The 19,228-nt window shown below is 42.2% G+C and overlaps 1 protein-coding gene across 1 annotated transcript in view; it reads left to right on the top strand.

Moving 5' to 3' along the window:
• Positions 1 to 12,265: 12,265 nt before the first annotated feature.
• The window catches only part of LOC310984141 (UDP-glucuronosyltransferase 1A1-like), a gene marked incomplete at both ends in the record, with an annotated part of 35,187 nt that continues 28,224 nt past the window's right edge, over positions 12,266 to 19,228 (top strand). Inside the window, one exon of the mRNA XM_083969275.1 lies at positions 12,266 to 12,793. Coding sequence (XP_083825401.1) covers positions 12,266 to 12,793 — 528 coding nt within the window. The remainder of the gene's footprint in view (positions 12,794 to 19,228) is intronic.

Here is a 19,228-nt window from a genome sequence, read left to right as displayed (position 1 = left end):
ACTGCGGTCAAATGAGCCGTCGTTCGTCTTCGCGGAGTCAAGCCAGCCACACAGACATTTAAACTGCGCCCGTATCAGAGAACTCGGCGAATGCTCCGAGTCCACCGGCAAAGCTAGCGCTAGTGTAGAATCAAGCGAGATGACTTCCGGTTTTCAAAATAAGACGAGGATAATACGGAGGCAATCGAGGCGTGTGTGTGTGTGTGTGTGTGTGTGTGTGTGTGTGTGTGTGTGTGTGTGTATAACCATTGTTTATTGGCTGTTAGGCTACAGTAATGAGGTGTTTTCAACACTTTTTTCACATCATTAAAGCAGAAGTAAGGGGAATGTTTGTGTTAATATAAGTCTTAAATAGTTATATCTTCCGACAGCAATCACTTCTATAGAGTGGTGGTTACACCTATCAGGGCCTAATGCATTTAAACAGGAAAAAGGCCTTATACTCCAGTTTTACTGTACAGTAACATCACTTTGGTCCATAACTTCTGTCAATACTTGGTACAGTTGACTTCAGGACCACGCTGGCTACTTCCTCAGTCATGATCAAACATTTTTACTGTATCATTTTGGAGAAATTAAGCTTCAAATTTGCATCGCTTCTTTTAAACAGGAAAAAGGCCTAATACTATTTACTGTACTGTAACATCACTATGGCCCATAAGTTCTGACAATGGTTGGTACAGTTGACTTCAGGAGTATCCTGGCTACACCCTCCGTCATTTTCAAACATTTTTAATGTATCATTTTGGAGAAATTAAGCCTAGAAGTTGTCTTTCCTTGGACTTGCACTGGAAAAGCTCTGTCATTTTAGAGAAATTAAGCCTCTAAATGAGAATAAATACCGAGCATAAGGCCTCTTTCTATGTAAAAATGGAACTGTATAGCTGAATTTCTCTAAAATGATGCAGGGAAAATGCTTAATAGTGGATCAGTGGGTTGTAAGGATGGTCCTGGAAACAACTTTATCAACTTTTGTCAAAAATTATGTATCATAGGGATTTTACATTTGCGTGAATATTGAGCAAAATTAATGGATTCATTTCTCAAAAATTATACAGTCCAAATACTTGACACTGCATGGGTGAGTAGTCAGGATATTCCCGAGGTCAACACTAACCATTGTCAGAACTTTAGGCCAAAGTGATATTACTGTACAGTAAAGATGGAACATTAGGCTTTGCAAAACTTTTTTTTTTTTTTTTTTTACAAATTTGAGGCTTAATTTCTCCAAAATGATACAGTAAAAATGTTTGATATTGAGTGAGGGAGTAGCCAGGGTGGTTCTGAAGTCAACTGTACCAACCATTGCCTGAACTTATGGACCAAAGTGATGTTATAGTACAGTAAATAAAGAGTATAAGGCCTTTTTGTCATGTTTTAAAAAAGCTAAGAATTCAACTTTGAGGTTTAATTTCCCCAAAATGATACAGTAAAAATGTTTGATCATGACTGAGGAAGTAGCCAGGGTGGACCTGAAGTCAACTGTACCAAGTATTGACCGAACCTATGGACCAAAGTGATGTTATTGTACAGTAAAAATTGAGTATAAGGCCTTTTTCCTGTTTAAAATTCATTAGGCCCTGTTAGGTGTAACCTCACACACACACACACACACACACACACACACACACACACACACACACACACACACACACAGTAAAAAGTCCCACTGCTGTTATACTGTATATCAGCACTCATGGTCGGAACTATTCCTGGTCCGTCCAAATATCGCGTGATTCGCAGTAACCGCAATGACGCCGGCGCAAATCACGCCATATTTGGACGGACCAGGAATAGGAGAAGAAGAAGAAGACGAGAAGCTTCCGCTACAAACAAGCTTAAAATATAGACTTATTTAATTTTTTTTCGGGACAATTACGCAATTTGGGGCTTCAGCACAAGACGGACATTACATACGAGCATCATGGAGGTATTTGGATGTTTTTTTGTGTGTGTTTTTTTACGAAGAGCTCCGGTGTCCCTTTGCAACCGTTGCATTGAAATTCACTGCTACGCCGAGACCCCCTGTAACTCAGAGAAGGGATGGTGGACTCTTATAATTCTTCCAGCCCTTAGTCAACATGAGGGTGAGTAGATAATGAGCGAAATATCATTCTAGGGTGAACTATCCCTTTAATTAACGTTGGTGTAGGGCAGTAGCTAGGCTATAAAGTGAACGTTTGTATGAAAGTAAGCAGCACGCTACTTTTATTTTGTGTGTGATGGGGACCTCTGCTGGTGACGTTCGCAGGGTTACGTTCCCACAATATGCATTCACACTCAGCTAAAAATAACCTACTTGTTAGGGCGACTATGGATGGAACAATTAATGGCTAATAGGGCCGGACGCGCTTCAATAATAAAAACTGAGCTCCAGACACACACACACACACACACACACACACACACACACAAAACACTAGTGCAACAACTATACTTTAGTTCACTGAAATAAATGTAGGCTATATGTGTCGAGCATAATCTGTAAAAATGAGTGTATAAAGAGAACGGTAGTCTGGATGAAAATAAGCACGCTTTTATTTTGAAGTTATTACGTGTCACTTCCGCTTCCGTTCTGCCCGCCGTTATATTGATAAACATGAAACGAAAAACGAACAAATGAATTTACAAAAACCAAATTTGGGCCGTTATTTGACTGTGGTTTTCTCGTTTTTCGTTTTTGATTCAGAAAACCAAAAACGGAAAAACGACTCTGTTTTTTCATTCATTGGTTTTTGTTTGAAAAGTAAAAAAGGAAAAAACCACGGTATTTCCGTTTTCCTGTTTTTTTATTAAAACGGAATATCAAACTGACAAAAGGTAGTACGTTTCGTTAGTTTGATTTTTCCTTTAAACCAAACTGTCAGAAAACGAAAGTCAGCTGGTAATTTGGTTTTCCGTTTCAAACCAAAATCCAAAAAAACCACAATTCAGGCTGGTTTTTTCGTTTTTTGGTTTTTGGTTTTAAAACGAAAAAACGAGGAAACCAAAATCAAATTACGGTAAAATTTTGATTGTCTTTTTGTTTTTGATCTTAAACAACACATTAACGCCGATGACAGACCGGAAGTGTCGGAACTTCAAAATGAAAGCCCAGTGAATTGCGTTATACCCACAGACTGTAGATTAATGGCCTATAAAATCTTTTCTTTTCTTTGTAAATGTTGTGTTTTGAGCACATGGATACATTTTCACAGCTGTGCTTATTTTTACACATAGCGAAGCTGATCGTTAACTCATCTTCCTCATGTACTGTTCTCCTCGCTGCGCTGGGTCTCTGTCTCCATTGCGCACGCTGTAGCGCTTCGCTTCCACTCAGTCAGATCATTTTCACAGCGGACTTCTGTGACGGCTCCACCATGTCATGAGACAAACATGCAAGAAGTAGCGCAGTTTATTGTGTTTCACCGGCGAGGAGCTGTCATTACGCGCGACCATTACGCACGGCGATTACCCTCATCTAAGCTGCCAATAGAGTGCCCTGTGCCGGGAAGGGAGCCTGATGAAATCCCGGACTGTAGCCGAGGTCTGGGACTGGATCTCATGTGACTGAAAAGAGTAGAAAAGAACCATAAAGGGGCCGCTGCCACCTGCCAAATATGCCCGGGGTTGGAGATCTCAGGGTCGGGTTGAGTCTCTGAGAAGAGCTGGTCTATCACCCAGCCCCATGCAGCATTATTCCATAAGGTGGCGAACGTTACAATATAGTTATATTCCTCAAATAACAAAACAATCAGCCGGTATTCAATTAATAGCCTGGTCTCATATAATGGCGTTCAAGCCATAAAAAAAAAAAAAAAAGAAATTAAAAACTATCTGCCGCCGCCTGGGACAAACTGAGGAGGAAATGTTCAGAAACTCTTAGTGGACTGTCTGTGAAGACTGACTGGAGTGAAGCTGACCTCATGTGAAAATGCTCTGACTGACCTGGGAGCGAAGCGCTGCAGCGTGCGCAACGGACAGACCAAGGCACGTGAGGAAGATGAACTAATGATGAGCTTGGCCGCTAATGTGTAAAAAATAAACACAGTTGTGAAAATGTATCCATATGCTCAAAACACAACATTTACAAAGAAAAAAAAAGATTTCATAGGCTATTTATAGTACAGTGGCTATAACTCAATTCACTGGGCTTTTATTTTGAAGTTCAGACACTTCCAGGCTGTCATCGGCGTGCGGGAGTGAAGCTGACCTCACCCTCTCAGAGAGGGACAGCCTGTCCGGAGCCCGGTTGGGACCGGAGACGGGCCGCAGAACACGTTGTGAAAATGATCTGACTGAATGGAAGAAAAGCGAAGCGCTACAGCAGCGGAGACAGAAACCCAGCGCAGCGAGGAGAACAGTACATGAGGAAGATTAACTATTGAACGATCAGCTTGTCACTCATGTGTAAAAATAAACACAGCTGTGAAAATGTATCCATGTGCTCAAAACACAACATTTACAAAGAAAAAAAAAGATTTTATAGGCCATTCATCTACAGTCTGTGGCTATAACGCAATTCACTGGGCTTTTATTTTGAAGTTCCGACACTTCCGGTCTGTCATCGGCGTTAATGTGTTGTTTAAGATCAAAAACAAAAAGACAATCAAAATTTTACCGTAATTTGATTTTGATTTCCTCGTTTTGTCGTTTTAAAAACAAAAAAACAAAAAACCAGCCTGAATTTAGTTTTTTTGGTTTTTGGTTTGAAACGGAAAACCAAATTACCAGCTGACTTTCGTTTTCTGACAGTTCGGTTTAAAGGAAAAATCTAACTAACGAAACGTACACGGACCCGATAGATATAACACGGACCCCAGACACTATTATCTGTTAGTTTTGTTAGCTCCTTTAGCTTGGTTAGCTCTGTTAGCGTCATTAGTGCGGCTACTGGAGCGTCCGTTTATTAAACGAAATGAGCAAAAAACAACATACCTGTGTTATTTTATAGAGACTCTTTTTTTATTTATTTTTTTACAGTCATGTCTTTTTCTCTCTGCCAGTTTGGACCAGAGTGATAACAAACGTGTGTAGGAATGTGGGGATGTATCAGTAAGTTAACGTACCACAGCACATGTGAAAACACCCACTGTGGCTGCATTTAGGTAGTTTTTGATTCTGTTATTTATTCCAAGATTTATATTTGTTATTTTTCAGTTATGTCTGAGTGTCAAACTAGACAGTAGAAGAGGGTTAAATGTCTTGTGAGTTACAGTAGAAAATAACTCTAGCACTAGGCAAGGCAATTTTATTTGTATAGCCCTATCTTAAAGTTATTCTCTGCATGTTAAATTAGCTGGTTAAATAAAATGGCTTTTATTGTGAATGCTAGGATAAGTATTTATAAATGCTACCGGTCCAACTTTCTCCAGAGTTCCATTGAGTGGTTTTGGTTGATCGCTGCATGATCATATTACATCACACCCTTGAATCTATGCTTATATGACACGCAGTTTGCAAATTCAGTTCAACAGCCTGTATATAAATTAAATAACATAAAAAATGTATTTACATTTATCTAAAATGTTGCAGATTGGACAGTCCAACAAACATCTAACCCATCTGATTTGTTTTAATCAATGTTGTGTATTTTGTTGTACTCTTAGTATGAGGAATATGACTGCAGTTTTTGATAGTTCTAATGAAGGTTTAAAGTTCATGACAGGTGTCCTGTAAAATAATATTTCTTTGGTGTGTGTGTTTTCAGGTTGCTGCAACAAATATGACTTGGCTGGCACCATCTACCACTGGTGACTTGACAGTCCACCAATGAAAGATATCATGGACCTCTGGCCTGCTCTTCATATGCAGTCTGAGGTAACGTTGATCAATTCTTTTGTCTGTTTTTATCTTTGCCAGTACTGTATATCACATTTGTGTGTAGGGTTGCCTAATTTCATTCATCTTTAAATAATTAATTGTTGTTGCTGTACTGTCTTTTCCTCAGTGCAGGTGTATGTGGCGTTCCAACCAGTAACCAGAACCGTCCTAACACTATGCTGAGCTTGATTGTCGCACTCCTCGTTTGATGACCTCAGTGAGACTGAAAGCTTCCAAAACGGGTAAGACAGTAGATGCTTTGGCTGACATTTAAAGTCCATGGTACACAGGTGATACATTTCACAGGTGAAGTCTTTGTGCAGTGTTGGGAGTTAAGTGCTTCAAATAATCCTGTGCATATTCTCATTTGTCCAGGTCATAGTATTTCAAAGGAGGTTAAATCGAAAGCAACTGGACTTAGTTATTTGTCTAGGAAGACGTTTCACCTCTCATCCAAGAGGCTTCATCAGTTCATGTAGCATCTGACGTCTTCCCAGACAAATAACCAAGTCCAGTTGTTTTCGATTTAACCTCCTTTGAGATGCTTCAAATAATATTTTGAATTCCACAATTGCACTAGATAAGCCAGCACGTTATTAGTTGATTTATGTGCAGATATCATTGTGGTGGCAATTGGGTGGGACTGTTTGGCATTGTGTTTGATTAGTAAACGTGTCACAGTACTTACACTATTTTTATCTTATTAGGAATTACATGATGTCCACACAAGGAGCACCACCGTTCTTCATGCCCTTCCTGTGTCTTTGTGTGAGAAAGCCCCTGGATCTTTCAGAGCATGTGTGGTAAGTCCCAGTAAAGAAATATCAGACATATTTTAATGTAAATTGGCCAATTCATATTTTCAGTGTTTCAACTGCAAACCTTTGACAAGATGTTTACTTTTTGTGCCTCTTTCACTGCAAAGAAAATGAAGTAGCTGTCATTAGCCTAACTGTGCGTTCACACCAAAAAGCGTTGGGAGCGTTTTGACGGCCAGAAGTCATTCATTTTCAATGGAGACTGGCGTCGAGGGGCGTCAGCAGCGTCGACATGTGAAGGAGCGTCGAGAGCGTCAAATTAGAAGTTGAGAGAAGTTCAACTTTATGCAAATGAGGAGCGTCGCGGCGGCGCCCAGTTGCAGACCGGGAGTCTCACAGCGGGAGAAATTGAGAGCGCCTGAGTGGACACATCTTCCGCACTTCTTGAAAGTCCCGGCCGCTGGAGCTGAACAGAGCGTTGAAAGCGTCTGCTGCCCATGCTGCTGACGCTCCTGACGCTTTTGGTGTGAACGCACCATAACAGTGGCACACATAAATCACCTCACTCACAAATTGCCACAGCCTAAGTTTCAGTAAATGTGATTATCTTCCTTTTTATGTTTTTAGGATGACATGGATGAGCCAGACCTGGGGAATGCATCAGTGGTCCTCCTTACAACCATCAGTGACGATACCACATGTCCAGTTCACTACCACCCAGTGAGAATCTCTGTCGTCCTAGAGGGTGATGTAGTGGTCAGCCTCCCCAGACTTGCTGATGACTTCCTGGTAATGTTCTGCCTGATCTATGCACTACATCTCAACTATCCCAAGGGACCGACCAAAACTTTTGAATTCACACAGAAAATCTTACTTGGTCTGGATGACTGTTACCCAGGCTAAAGACTCAAAAATGCCATCATGTTTTTATGTGTAACTAGAGATCTGAAAAGGACTGGTGGATTTCGATGGCTCACTCTTTTTGAACATAGACTTAGTGCACAACAAGAATATGTCAATGTCATGGTCCATGTTTACTGTTTAACTGGTCTAGTCTTTGTACTTGTAAATGTAATTTATATTTTATTATTGTTAAACTTATATGCAGTGTGTGTGTGTGTGTGTGTGTGTGTGTGTGTGTGTGTGTGTGTGTGTGTGTGTGTGTGTGTGTGTGTGTGTGTGTGTGTGTGTGTGTGTGTGTGTGTGTGTGTGTTAAATCCACTATTTCATCTTAAAGCATAAACAAGATGGCCAGAGGTAGACATCATATTGCCTTTGTAGGTAACAGAGTTAAAGTAATTTATGTTTAAGTCGGATGGCCAATGCAATTGTTATTTATTCATCTATTTTTTATCTGATGTATTTTGTACTAATATACTTTGTCTTTTAAGTCAAGATTACTTGATATGTTTAAGGCAATCAGTTGCCACAAATATTTTAAGTTTGGAGGTATATGATTTTGAGTTGAACAAGTCAATGTTTTTGAGTTGTGTGTAATCAGAATATTGAAACAAGAAACTAATAAATGTTGAGTTTATTGAACATGAAATCCTGAGTTTTTCATACTTGAAATGATTAAGTTCTGCTAAATTATTCCCATGAGAAAGATAAATTAATATTATGAGTAGCATGTACTGAAAGTTTTTGAGTTGGCTTAATCTTTAATTTAATTTACTGATAATTTAAAATTACATTTAACAGAAACTCCAAATATTTAAGTTCTGATGTACTCAAATGTTTGAGTTTGTGAACTCAAAAAAATTGTGGCAACTGATTACCTCACTTTTTTTTAGTTCTGCTAACTTATTCGGGTTTACAGTGTACTCGACCTGTCAGTGTACTGGACAGAATATGTGATGCGCCACAAAGGAGCAAAACATTTTAAATCTGCTGGTGTTGACCTCAACTGGATCCAATATTCGTGTCTGGATGTAATAGCGCTGCTGGCTACGGTGCTTCTGGTGTTTTCATTCTGACAGTGAAATGCATGAAGCTATGTTTGTGGAAACTGAGCAACAAGAGAAAACAGGACTAGCCTATAGCACGGTGCTACATCTGCACCGTCATCTCAGTATGACTGAGATGAAAACAACAATGAGTTTTAAATGTTGCTTCATCATCTATGTTAAGAGTTTGTTAATAAAAATGTTCATTAGAATAGAAAAAAAATCTCAACACCTACAAATAGATAAAGTGATGATTTAAAGGGACGGTGTAAAAAGAATAAGCGATGCCATCTAGAGATAAAAATGTCATTAATGAACAGAAAATAGAACACAATATTATCATACTCCATGATGGTCTTAAGGGACAATGATATTGTGAACTCCGGTGCCTTTCCCCCAGTCTTCCACTGAGTCAGAGTTCATTGACAATTTTTTTTAATCATAGTTCAATCAAAGAGAAAATACAGCTTTTGGAGTTACCTGCATTCATCTTGATTTATTGAATGTATTCAAACACTCACAGTGTAAGTTGGACAAAATGTATAAACCTGGTGCTAACATCAATATAAAAGATTATTGGAGTCAGGAGATCCCAGCCCTGTCAATGAGTCTTTGAGTGTCTTGCTGTTCACAAGAAGTATGTGCTGATGTAAAACATAAATCTTACAGTAAAATCTTAATGAGTTTAAATATTTATTAGTCGACTCAAGACCAACTACAAAGGAAGGATGTTGATACTATTACACCCCTACTGGGAAAATCCTGGGAAACTAAGGTTACATTGTTTGAGAAGAAGAGAAAGCAATGTGAAAGGTTGAAAGTGCACAGGATACCATCATAAAATCATCATCATCATCATCATCATCCCAGAAGTGAAGTGCAGCAGATGGAGCATCATGAATTGGGACTTTACTGCCTCTGGGTCTGGACAGTTTGACACCATCAATGGGAAAAATAATTTCCAGATTTATTCAAGAGTCAGCCGGGATTATGTCAAGGTGAATCCGCTGATCCTCAGAAGACCCTGAGTGATGCCATAAGACAATGACCCTAAACATCAAAGTGAATCTGAATGGGACATAATGGCCTCACTGAACCAGTCAAAGCTTAACCTAGCAGTGAGCCTGTGAATGTGGATGACTCTGAATGAGTACTATATTCTTTCCATTTTTAAAGGCGAGGCTTAGTGTATGGACAGGAGGTCATGATAATGAAGTGCAAGTAAAGAGGCAGGCCTCAACAGCACAGCTCATTTGTGACATCACGGAGTGTGTTGTTGAGCTTTACAGCTTTTACTCGCGCTGGACTCGGAGAATAAGCCAACGGAGGCAGAGATATTCTTTAGCTTCTTTAAAGCCCCTGTACAGACTTTTCATTTAGTGTTGATTTTGGCGGCCCCTGTGGACGAAAGCGGTGGTGTTTTGCCAGAATGAAGACTGGATTTCCCACTGTCGTGAAGACGTTTGTCTGGCCGGCACGTATAGATTTGTTTTGTAAACGTTGGAAAGAACTTTTTTTTTTAGCAGCTATCTGCAGCGTGCATAGTAATGTATCTATTCGTATTGTTTCGTCAGTGGTCCGACCCGACCATGCCTTCCAGAGGTATTTAGAAATAGCGTATCTTCACACTGATGGGCTCATTTGCTGTTGTAGGTAACAGAGACACATCAGCAGAAACCAGAGACTTTTGCGTATCCAGTTAAAAGCTCCATACTGGAGCTTTAAACCAACACTAAGGAACTTTTCAACCTTCATATAATATTTTCATAACTTTTGTGATGGTACATCGACTTACAACAGGTTGAATGACACCTCTGTCATGGCCTGAGGGGGTCTGTATCGCCTTCACTGGCACTAAGCAGCTTTGAGGAGCATGACAGGAACCCGGCTCTCACTTAAGTTTCACTTTCACTTTCGCGAGTCACGACGAGGAGGGAACAGGCAATGCGGCACCTTTCCGTCGGATTGTGTATGTGTGTTTACTGTGAAATTATCCACTAGTAACAGAAACTTAGTTTGGACGTCTTATGTTAATTTCCATGCACCGGGAGATCAGGATGTTTACGGCGCCACGCGTTGGTGCTCATGGGCAATTCTTCCTTCAGACAAAACACTACCGCTTTGGGCCACTGGCGCCGCCAAACTCAACCAAAATTGAAAGTTCTTTAGTACTGCTTTAAGCATCTAATATTGCTGTCACCATATACTTTACACAGAGATGTCACTTTGGATTTAGATGGATTTTCTGGATTTCCTGATTAGGACCCACTGGGACTAATAACTAAGAAGATGGGCGCAGATCCCACCATCATCTTGTGGATTTATAACTAGGCCATCTTACAGAGCGGCCACAGTATGTGAGGCTGGGGAACTGCATGTCAGACACAGTGGTGAGCAGCGTGGGAGTACCACAGGGTGCTTTCACCTTACCTCTTCACACTGTTCACTGTGGATTTTACATCTAAATCTGAATCTTGCCATGTTCAAAAGTACTCGACGATATGGCCATCGTGACGTGTGAAGAAGGGACAGGAAGATGAATACAGGGACCCGGTTGGGGGTGTTCACAGACTGGTACTTTAATACTTAATCCAAAGAAATGATTATTGACTTTGGCAGGTCCAAGAGATCCTTGTGGCCAATGTCTGTACCTGGGGTGGACATTGAGTGTGTTCAGTTATACAAGTGTGACCGATGTTGTTGGTTCGGACTTGCCCTAGGCGAGGATCGAACCAGCTGTCTCCCGCACCGCAGGCGACGATGCTAACTGTTTCGCCAAGGGGTTGACAACTGCTTGGCAGGTGGGTTAGCATGTCTTTTATGGGTGAGTGAGTTTGCTTCCAGTACCACTAACCGCCACACTACCGTCACTTTACCTTACTGGTCCCTCGTGACTGTGGAACACCCGCGGACCTCCGTTACACAAGTAGTAGGTACCTTGGAGTACACCTTGATGACAGGTTGGATTGGTATACACAAGTGCTTTGTACAAAAAGATACAAAGCAGGCTCTTCTTTTTGAGAAGACTCAGGTCCTTCTGTTATGTAATGCTGCACATATTTAGTCCATCATTGTTATGTTACATTCTTTGCCATTGTCTGCTGGGGTAACAACATCAGGGTCAGGGACATCAAGAAATGTAGGTGTGTGATGGGAGAGGGAGCGGAGCTGGTGGAGGCTGTGGTTGAGTGGAGGATGGAGTGTAAGCTGAAGGCCATCCTGGGTGACTCCCAACACCCTTTACACAAGACTCTCACTGGTCAGAGGAGCAACAGAAACAGGCTCAGCTCCCTGACCTGCAGAACAAAAAGATTCAGGAAATCCTTCATTCCTGCTGCCATCAAGATGCGCAACGCAATTTGTTAGGCTATACACTTTTACTTGTATTTATATCATTTTAGATTATTTATTACTCTTTGTGTGTGTGTTATTTATTTTGTCACGTGTTCTTGTAAGCTGCTGGATGACTTGAATTTCCCTCATAGGGGATGAATAAAGTATTTTTCTATTTGATTTACCTCAAAATATACTTTCTGCCACTGACTTTCCTACAGCTATGTACAAATAATCAAAAAGGAAGGTGCTGAGGGCCATGACTGTTAGTTTAGTCAAAGTGAGGATTTTGAAAACACACAACGCTGCTAATTCACAGAGGAAATTTAACAAGCCAGAGAGAGCAGCCTGATGTTCACATTCACAACACAGAGTAAGTGTTATTTTCCTTGATCCATTGGCATTGACACTGAGGAAAGTAGAACAATGTGGAAAGCAGCAGTGTTTGTGTTTCTGCTGCTGAATGTGGACATGGTGGTGAATGGTGTTGCAGATGAGCCACGGCAGTCTGCCACAGAAAAGTCCAGACCAGAGGAGAAGACACAGACAGAGGAGGCTGGAGTCACCAGTCCTGCAAATGACATCACTTCTTCTTCTTTCTTGGGTAACTTGCTGGTGGTACCCATGGATGGGAGTCACTGGGTGGGTCTTAAGGCCATTGCCCAAGAAATGGGTCGCCGTGGACACCGGGTCACCGTGGTGATTCCAGAGGTCAACATGCGGATGGGTCCTGGGAAATACTACGACATTGTGACCTTTCCTGTTCCTTATGACAAGACTCATATTGACTCTGTAATGTCCACACACAAAAACCTGATGCAGAAATCTTCACAGTCATTCATGTCGAAGATTCAGAAACGACTCTCACACATTATGACATTTATGGAGTTTTTCCACACCACCGCAGAGAGTCTGCTCTTCAACGACAGTCTCATCTCACATTTGGCACAGCAGGTGAGTGCAAACACAGAAACTGAACACAACACCATGATCGGCTTTGAAAATGCAAAACAGTCTTGTACTTTGTTCTGAATTGTGTGACATTTATTGGGTCTATATCCAGTACGACTACTGTGGTGTAGGCTGTTGTACAGAAGACAATAATCAGGCCGGGAATGGCTACGGCGCACGTCTATTTTGTTATATCAGGGAAAACTACAGGTGCGCTTGGCTGGGTAAAACACCAACAATTGTTGGCCACCCAAAAAAACCACACAGCAACTGCCTTTGCAATAATGACCCACAGGGTGACAACCTCAAACTGTAAATCACATAAATCTATTACATTCCTCCCCTTTTAGATTTTTATAACAATAACCATTGTAAATTTAACAATAATTAGCAACAACTAACATTTAAATCTCACAACATAAAAAATGAATCTACTGCCCCTGAAAATTTTCTCAATCTTAGCATAATATTAACTCAAAATAAAATGTCTCTTGGCAGCTTTCATATAAATATAGGCTACTGCAATTTAGAGAGTCATGAGGTGGTAGTACGTGGAACCTAGCTACTGGCGTTTCTCAGGTGAGCTTTTGTTTGCTGTGTGATGATACTATAGTGATTATGACACCTCGACAATCATGTTCAGTTGGTTTAGTGAGAACAGTTTGTTAGCTTCACTGGTGTACTAGTCCATGGTTACTGGTGGCACGTTCTCAGCCACTGGTGAGGGACTGGAAGTGTCTCAACATTACATGTGGTCAACATGCACTGTATCAGGTAGATCCAGTCTAGTTTTGTACTGGCTGGGTAAAACACCAATAACTAGAATTGGTATTTCCTGAAGGAAATACATGTGAATGCTGAAAGCCATTGCTGAACCATGCTGAATAAGTTGACAAAGACATGCGCGGAATGACACACAAACATGTCTGTAAGAGCCATTTTGCCCTTTTATTTGGTGTTTATTTTTGGTGTTTTATTTTGGTAGATTTTTGGTTGTTACTTCCGCTCATACAGGAAGTGATGTCAAGCACTACGGGTCACGAGGGGTTATTTGATTGAGACGAACAAGCCACAGGTGTGGTTGATGGAGCACACGTTTTCTTTACCGTGACATGGCGTGACAGTGCTGGAGTTAAGTTATTTTGTGGAAATAAATCAGCTTTTGAGTTAACATTGAAACCTTGGTTTGGAATGGTTTTAATTGCACCCATATGCACGCGTCAACATCGTGTTATCAGCCACCGTGTAAGTGACTTTCTTTTTATGGTTGGAGGAAGAGAAAGGACACTACATTAAGTAAAGAAAACCCGGCTTCTGGATGGACATTGGGAGCGCGTGGTTGGACCGAGCGGTGTGAGTTTGAGCCACGCTACGCCACGCCAGCATTGTGCTCAGCCGTCATAGGAGCCATTGGGGCTGCTGCGACAGCGAGCTGCAGGAGCTGCTGGACGCCACCAAAGCCATTGGGGCTGCGGCAGGGCAAGGTGAGCGAGCGGCTGCAAGCTACGCGGACGGAGGAGCGTTCGGTGTGGAGGAGCTGCGGAGCGGAGCTGCGGGCATCACCGGTGCGAGTCGGAGCCAGTGGGGCTGCGGGTCGACATCGGGGTGGAGCAGCCAGGAGCTACGCGGTGTGGAGGAGCTGCGGAGCGGAGCTGCGGATCATCATCGGTGGGAGTCGGAGCCAGTGGGGCTGCGGGTCGTCATCGTGGTGGAGCGGCTGGAGCTACGCGGCGGAGACAGCGGCTACGGAGCGATTGGCGCTGCGGGTCGCCGTCGGAGGAGCGGCCGGTGTGGAGGAGCTGCGGAGCGGAGCTGCGGATCATCATCGGTGCGAGTCGGAGCCAGTGGGGCTGCGGGTCGTCATTGTGGTGGAGCGGCTGGAGCTACGCGTCAGAGGAGCGCCCGGTGTGGAGGAGCTGCGGAGCGGAGCTGCGGATCATCATCGGTGCGAGTCGGAGCCAGTGGGGCTGCGGGTCGTCATCGGGGTGGAGCGGCTGGAGCTACGCGGCAAAACAGCGGCTGCAGTGGAGCCAGTGGGGCTGTGTGTTGACAACAGAGCGGCGGCGGAGCGGTTCGAGTTACGGTTCGTCACCGGAGGCAGTCGAGGCTGCAGGATCAAGGTGGAGCGCTGGGCTGGTGGTGAGGCGCTGACGAGGTAAACGCGACCTCAACACAGCTACGTGCCGGCTGACATCAGGTATGTGTGACACTACCAACTGAAAGAGGATAAACACTTAAAGTGCACACATAAACACAGCTTTGCACATTTCGAATAAATGACAATGCATTGGTGACAATAAAGACAATTGCTTTTTGAGACTGTGCTAATTTGCATAAATAACTATGGATGAAGAGCGTAAAGTTGACTCTGAACTATTAACTGAAAAAGAACCACAGGATGCGTCTGGCTCTGTGGATCCCGCTGTAAAAAAGCGGACAGTGAAAATGACTGAGAAAGGACTCTTGGAAAAAATTGATCGCCTACAAAAGGAAAGAAGTGGGAAGTTCAAAAAGGCTCTCAGTCTTAAAGAAACAATTGTGGGTTTGATGTGTAATATATGTTATGTACAAGAGGTAAAAAGTACGTTTGCAAAGTATATAGGTCTTTGTGGTGAAGCAAAAGAAAAACATGACATTTTGATGAGTTTGCTGCCTAAAGGTGAAGTGGAAAAACATGAAGTGTGGTACAAGGTTTAAATGCTGAATGTTGATGAATTTGTGTCAAAAGTAAACAATTGGTTGGTTATCAATGAAAAGGGTGTTCATGATATCAATGTTGGTAATGATGGGTTAAATGTGGAGCCTCAAGGGGAAGAGGTTAATGTGGAGCCCCAGGACAGTGTATCCAATGTCAAATCCAGTGTTTATGGTAAAAGTAGTGTTTCAAAAACCAGTAGATCTTCAACATCATCCTCTGTACGGCTTCAAGCTGAAGCAGAAAGAGCTGCTCTACTGGCCCGTGCTGCTGCACTACAGAGGAAACACGCTTTAGAGGAGCAAGCTGACCAACTAAGGAGGCAAAGGGAACAATTGGAGCTGGAGACTGAGTTGGCAGCTTCTGCAGCAAAACTATCAGTGTTGGTTGGAGCATCATGTCATGGCAGTGTCGCAGGAGATGAAGCTTCACTTTCAGATGGAATGGAGTCCTACTTCAGAAAAGGTACAGAACCTAAACATCATGTTAAAGAGTACAACGCACCACAAACAGTTACAACTCAGCAGAAACATTCATTGTCCGTCAACACTAAATCACACCCAACAAGACCATTGAAAGTGGACAGACATGAACACATAGCTCAACAGGCAAGCTACAACTGGCTAACATCTCATCAAGCAGACTCACATGTTGGCCACCAGGCAACACAGACACAGGGTAACCCACAGGTAACTGGTGACCTCTACAATCTGTTACAAACCCAAATCAACACCACAGCACTCCTTACACAGATGCAGTGTTCCCAATCCCTACCACACAGAGACATTCCTGTTTTTGATGGAAACCCACTGCAATATAGATCATTCATTAGAGCATTTGAGCAGTGCATAGAGGCTAAAACACTCAGTAATGGAGACCGCTTGTACTACCTCGAACAGTTCACCAGGGGGCAGCCTAAGGACCTAGTGCGCAGCTGTCAGCACATGCCACCAGACAGAGGGTACGGTGTGGCCAAAGACCTTCTTCAAACTCATTTTGGCCATGAGTTAAAGATCACAGCTGCGTATGTGGATAAAATCATTGGCTGGCCTTCAGTTGAGGCAGAGGACGTTAAAGGGCTGCAGGCTTATGCATTGTACTTACGTGAGTGTTGTAATGCCATGGAAGACCTGCAATACTTGGATGAACTTAACATGCCTGCCAACATGAAATCAATAATCCAAAGACTTCCATACAAGCTCAGAGAAAAATGGAGGGTCCGTGCATGTGAAATATCTGAAGTGCAACACTGCAGAGCTGGATTTAAGGACATTGTTAATTTCATTGAGCATCAGGTCAGGATCATTTCTGACCCAGTTTTTGGTGATATCCAAGATGTGCAAGTTGGTGTGCCTAAAGTTGGTAACAGGGCAAAGTCACTGCCAAGAAGAAGCAGTTTTGCAACCACAGTGTTTTTGCCAAAGGACTCAGAGGTGGACAACACCAAGAGAAGTGTTCACACCCAGACACAAGGTAGATCATCTATGAATGCAAACTGTGTTTCCTGTTTGTATTGTGCACAAGAACATGCATTAGATGACTGCTCACAACTGAAAAGAAAGACGCATTGGGAGAAGATATGCTTTCTAAGAGAAAAGGGGATTTGTTTTGGATGTCTGCGCACAGGACATATCAGCAAGAACTGTTATAAACGCATATCTTGCAGAATTTGTAACCAAAGTCACCCCAGCATTCTCCACATTGAGAGAAAGGACAAGGAGGCAAGAAACATGTCGGTGAGTGGCAGAGCTGTCTCCACTTGTGGGCATACAGGGGCCGGGAGCAGCAACGGCATGCTTTCAATTCTTCCTGTAAATGTTAAGCGTAACAAGGGAAACAAGGTTATACAAACGTATGCATTTCTCGATCCAGGAAGTACAGATTCCTTTTGTTCTGAAAGTTTAATGACAAAGTTAAACATCAATGGGAAAAGAACCAAGATAAATCTACGTACAATGAGCCACAACACCACTGTTCCAAGCTACATTGTTAAAGGACTGGAAATCTGTGCATTTACTGACAACCAGTTTTACAAACTTCCTAATATGTTTACACAGAAAGAGATGCCAGTAACAATAAGTAACATTATCCCTGCAGAAGAATTGGCCAAGTGGACATACTTGAAAGATGTACACATACCTCGTATTGATGCTGATATTGATTTGTTGATTGGAACGAATGCTTCAAGGTTAATGGAACCATGGGAAGTGATCAACAGTCAAGGAAAAGGACCATATGCTGTGAGAACTCTGCTTGGATGGGTGATCAATGGACCTTTAAGTGGAAACGGTGTGCAGCAATGTGAAAATGGATACTCATCTGCAACTGTTAATCGTATCAGTGTTGATAACTTGGAAGAATTGTTGTTGAAGCAATACAATCATGACTTCAGTGAAATGTTCTTTGATGACAAATTGGAGATGTCAATGGAGGAAAGAAGATTCATGTCAATAATGGAAAGTTCAGTGCAACTTAAAGATGGACACTACCAGATAAAACTGCCTGTCAGGACAACTTCTGTACGCTTGCCAAACAATCTATCTGTTGCCAAACAGCGCATCAAGGGGCTCAAAAGGAAACATCTGCAGGACAATGAACTGAAGCATCAACTGGAACACTCTGATAGAAAAGTCTTGTGTCTTTGCCATGGAACTCGCCATCCACTCAAAAGATACCTGCGTGTTGTGTTTGATCGGGGCTGAAGCACTGGGCAATCAGTCTCTGCATGTGCCACACTTAGGAGTTTAGCGTTGTTTATACAAATATGAAACAAATGTGGGTAAAAAGTTTTTGGCTTTATGAAGCAGTTGATCAATGAATAGTGGGTATTGGTGTAATGAATGAAACCACAACTGTATTGATTATGAAAAATGAAAATGACTGTTTGAGTTGTTGTAAATTATGGCTCTTTATGTTTATTTTTTGGAAATTGTTTTGTCTACCGCCAAAGGCAATTTAGGGGCCGGCGTGTAAGAGCCATTTTGCCCTTTTATTTGGTGTTTATTTTTGGTGTTTTATTTTGGTTGATGGAGCACACGTTTTCTTTACCGTGACATGGCGTGACAGTGCTGGAGTTAAGTTATTTTGTGGAAATAAATCAGCTTTTGAGTTAACATTGAAACCTTGGTTTGGAATGGTTTTAATTGCACCCATATGCACGCGTCAACATCGTGTTATCAGCCACCGTGTAAGTGACTTTCTTTTTATGGTTGGAGGAAGAGAAAGGAAACTACAATGTCCAAGGCAGGAATTGAACCAACAACTTCAGGACTGGTAACCTGACACACTAACCATATGGCCACAGAGGACCTGAGTTACAATAAGCTTTATACTATGAGGAATTATGAGGAATCAAGGACTGTCCAATGACAGCTGAATAGTTGGAATGAAAAGTCAAGCAATGATGTGACATGACTGAGGCAGGAATCGAACCCATGACCTTATGATCAATAAACCTTTACTCTGCCGCTTCGCCACAGAGAGCACATACACTATGATGTTGTCATTGATTGTAATGTGATGATGTGCTGCAAACGGTGGCACTAGCAATTAATGATTCTCTTAACAAACCTGTAACCAATTGAGGGTGGGGGAGGAGAGCAGAATTCAACATAACATAACAAGAATACTTCACTTGGATTCAAACCCATGACCTTGGGGTTGGCAAGCAGCCACCTTACCCACTAGACTACAGACAGTGTTGTGAAGAAGTGAGGTTGAGACTTTGATGAATATGAAATTTT

This window comes from Trachurus trachurus (assembly GCF_905171665.1).
Source record: "Trachurus trachurus genome assembly, chromosome: 3".
Lineage (NCBI taxonomy): Eukaryota > Metazoa > Chordata > Actinopteri > Carangiformes > Carangidae > Trachurus > Trachurus trachurus.
This window is presented reverse-complemented; position numbering and strand designations above follow the sequence as displayed.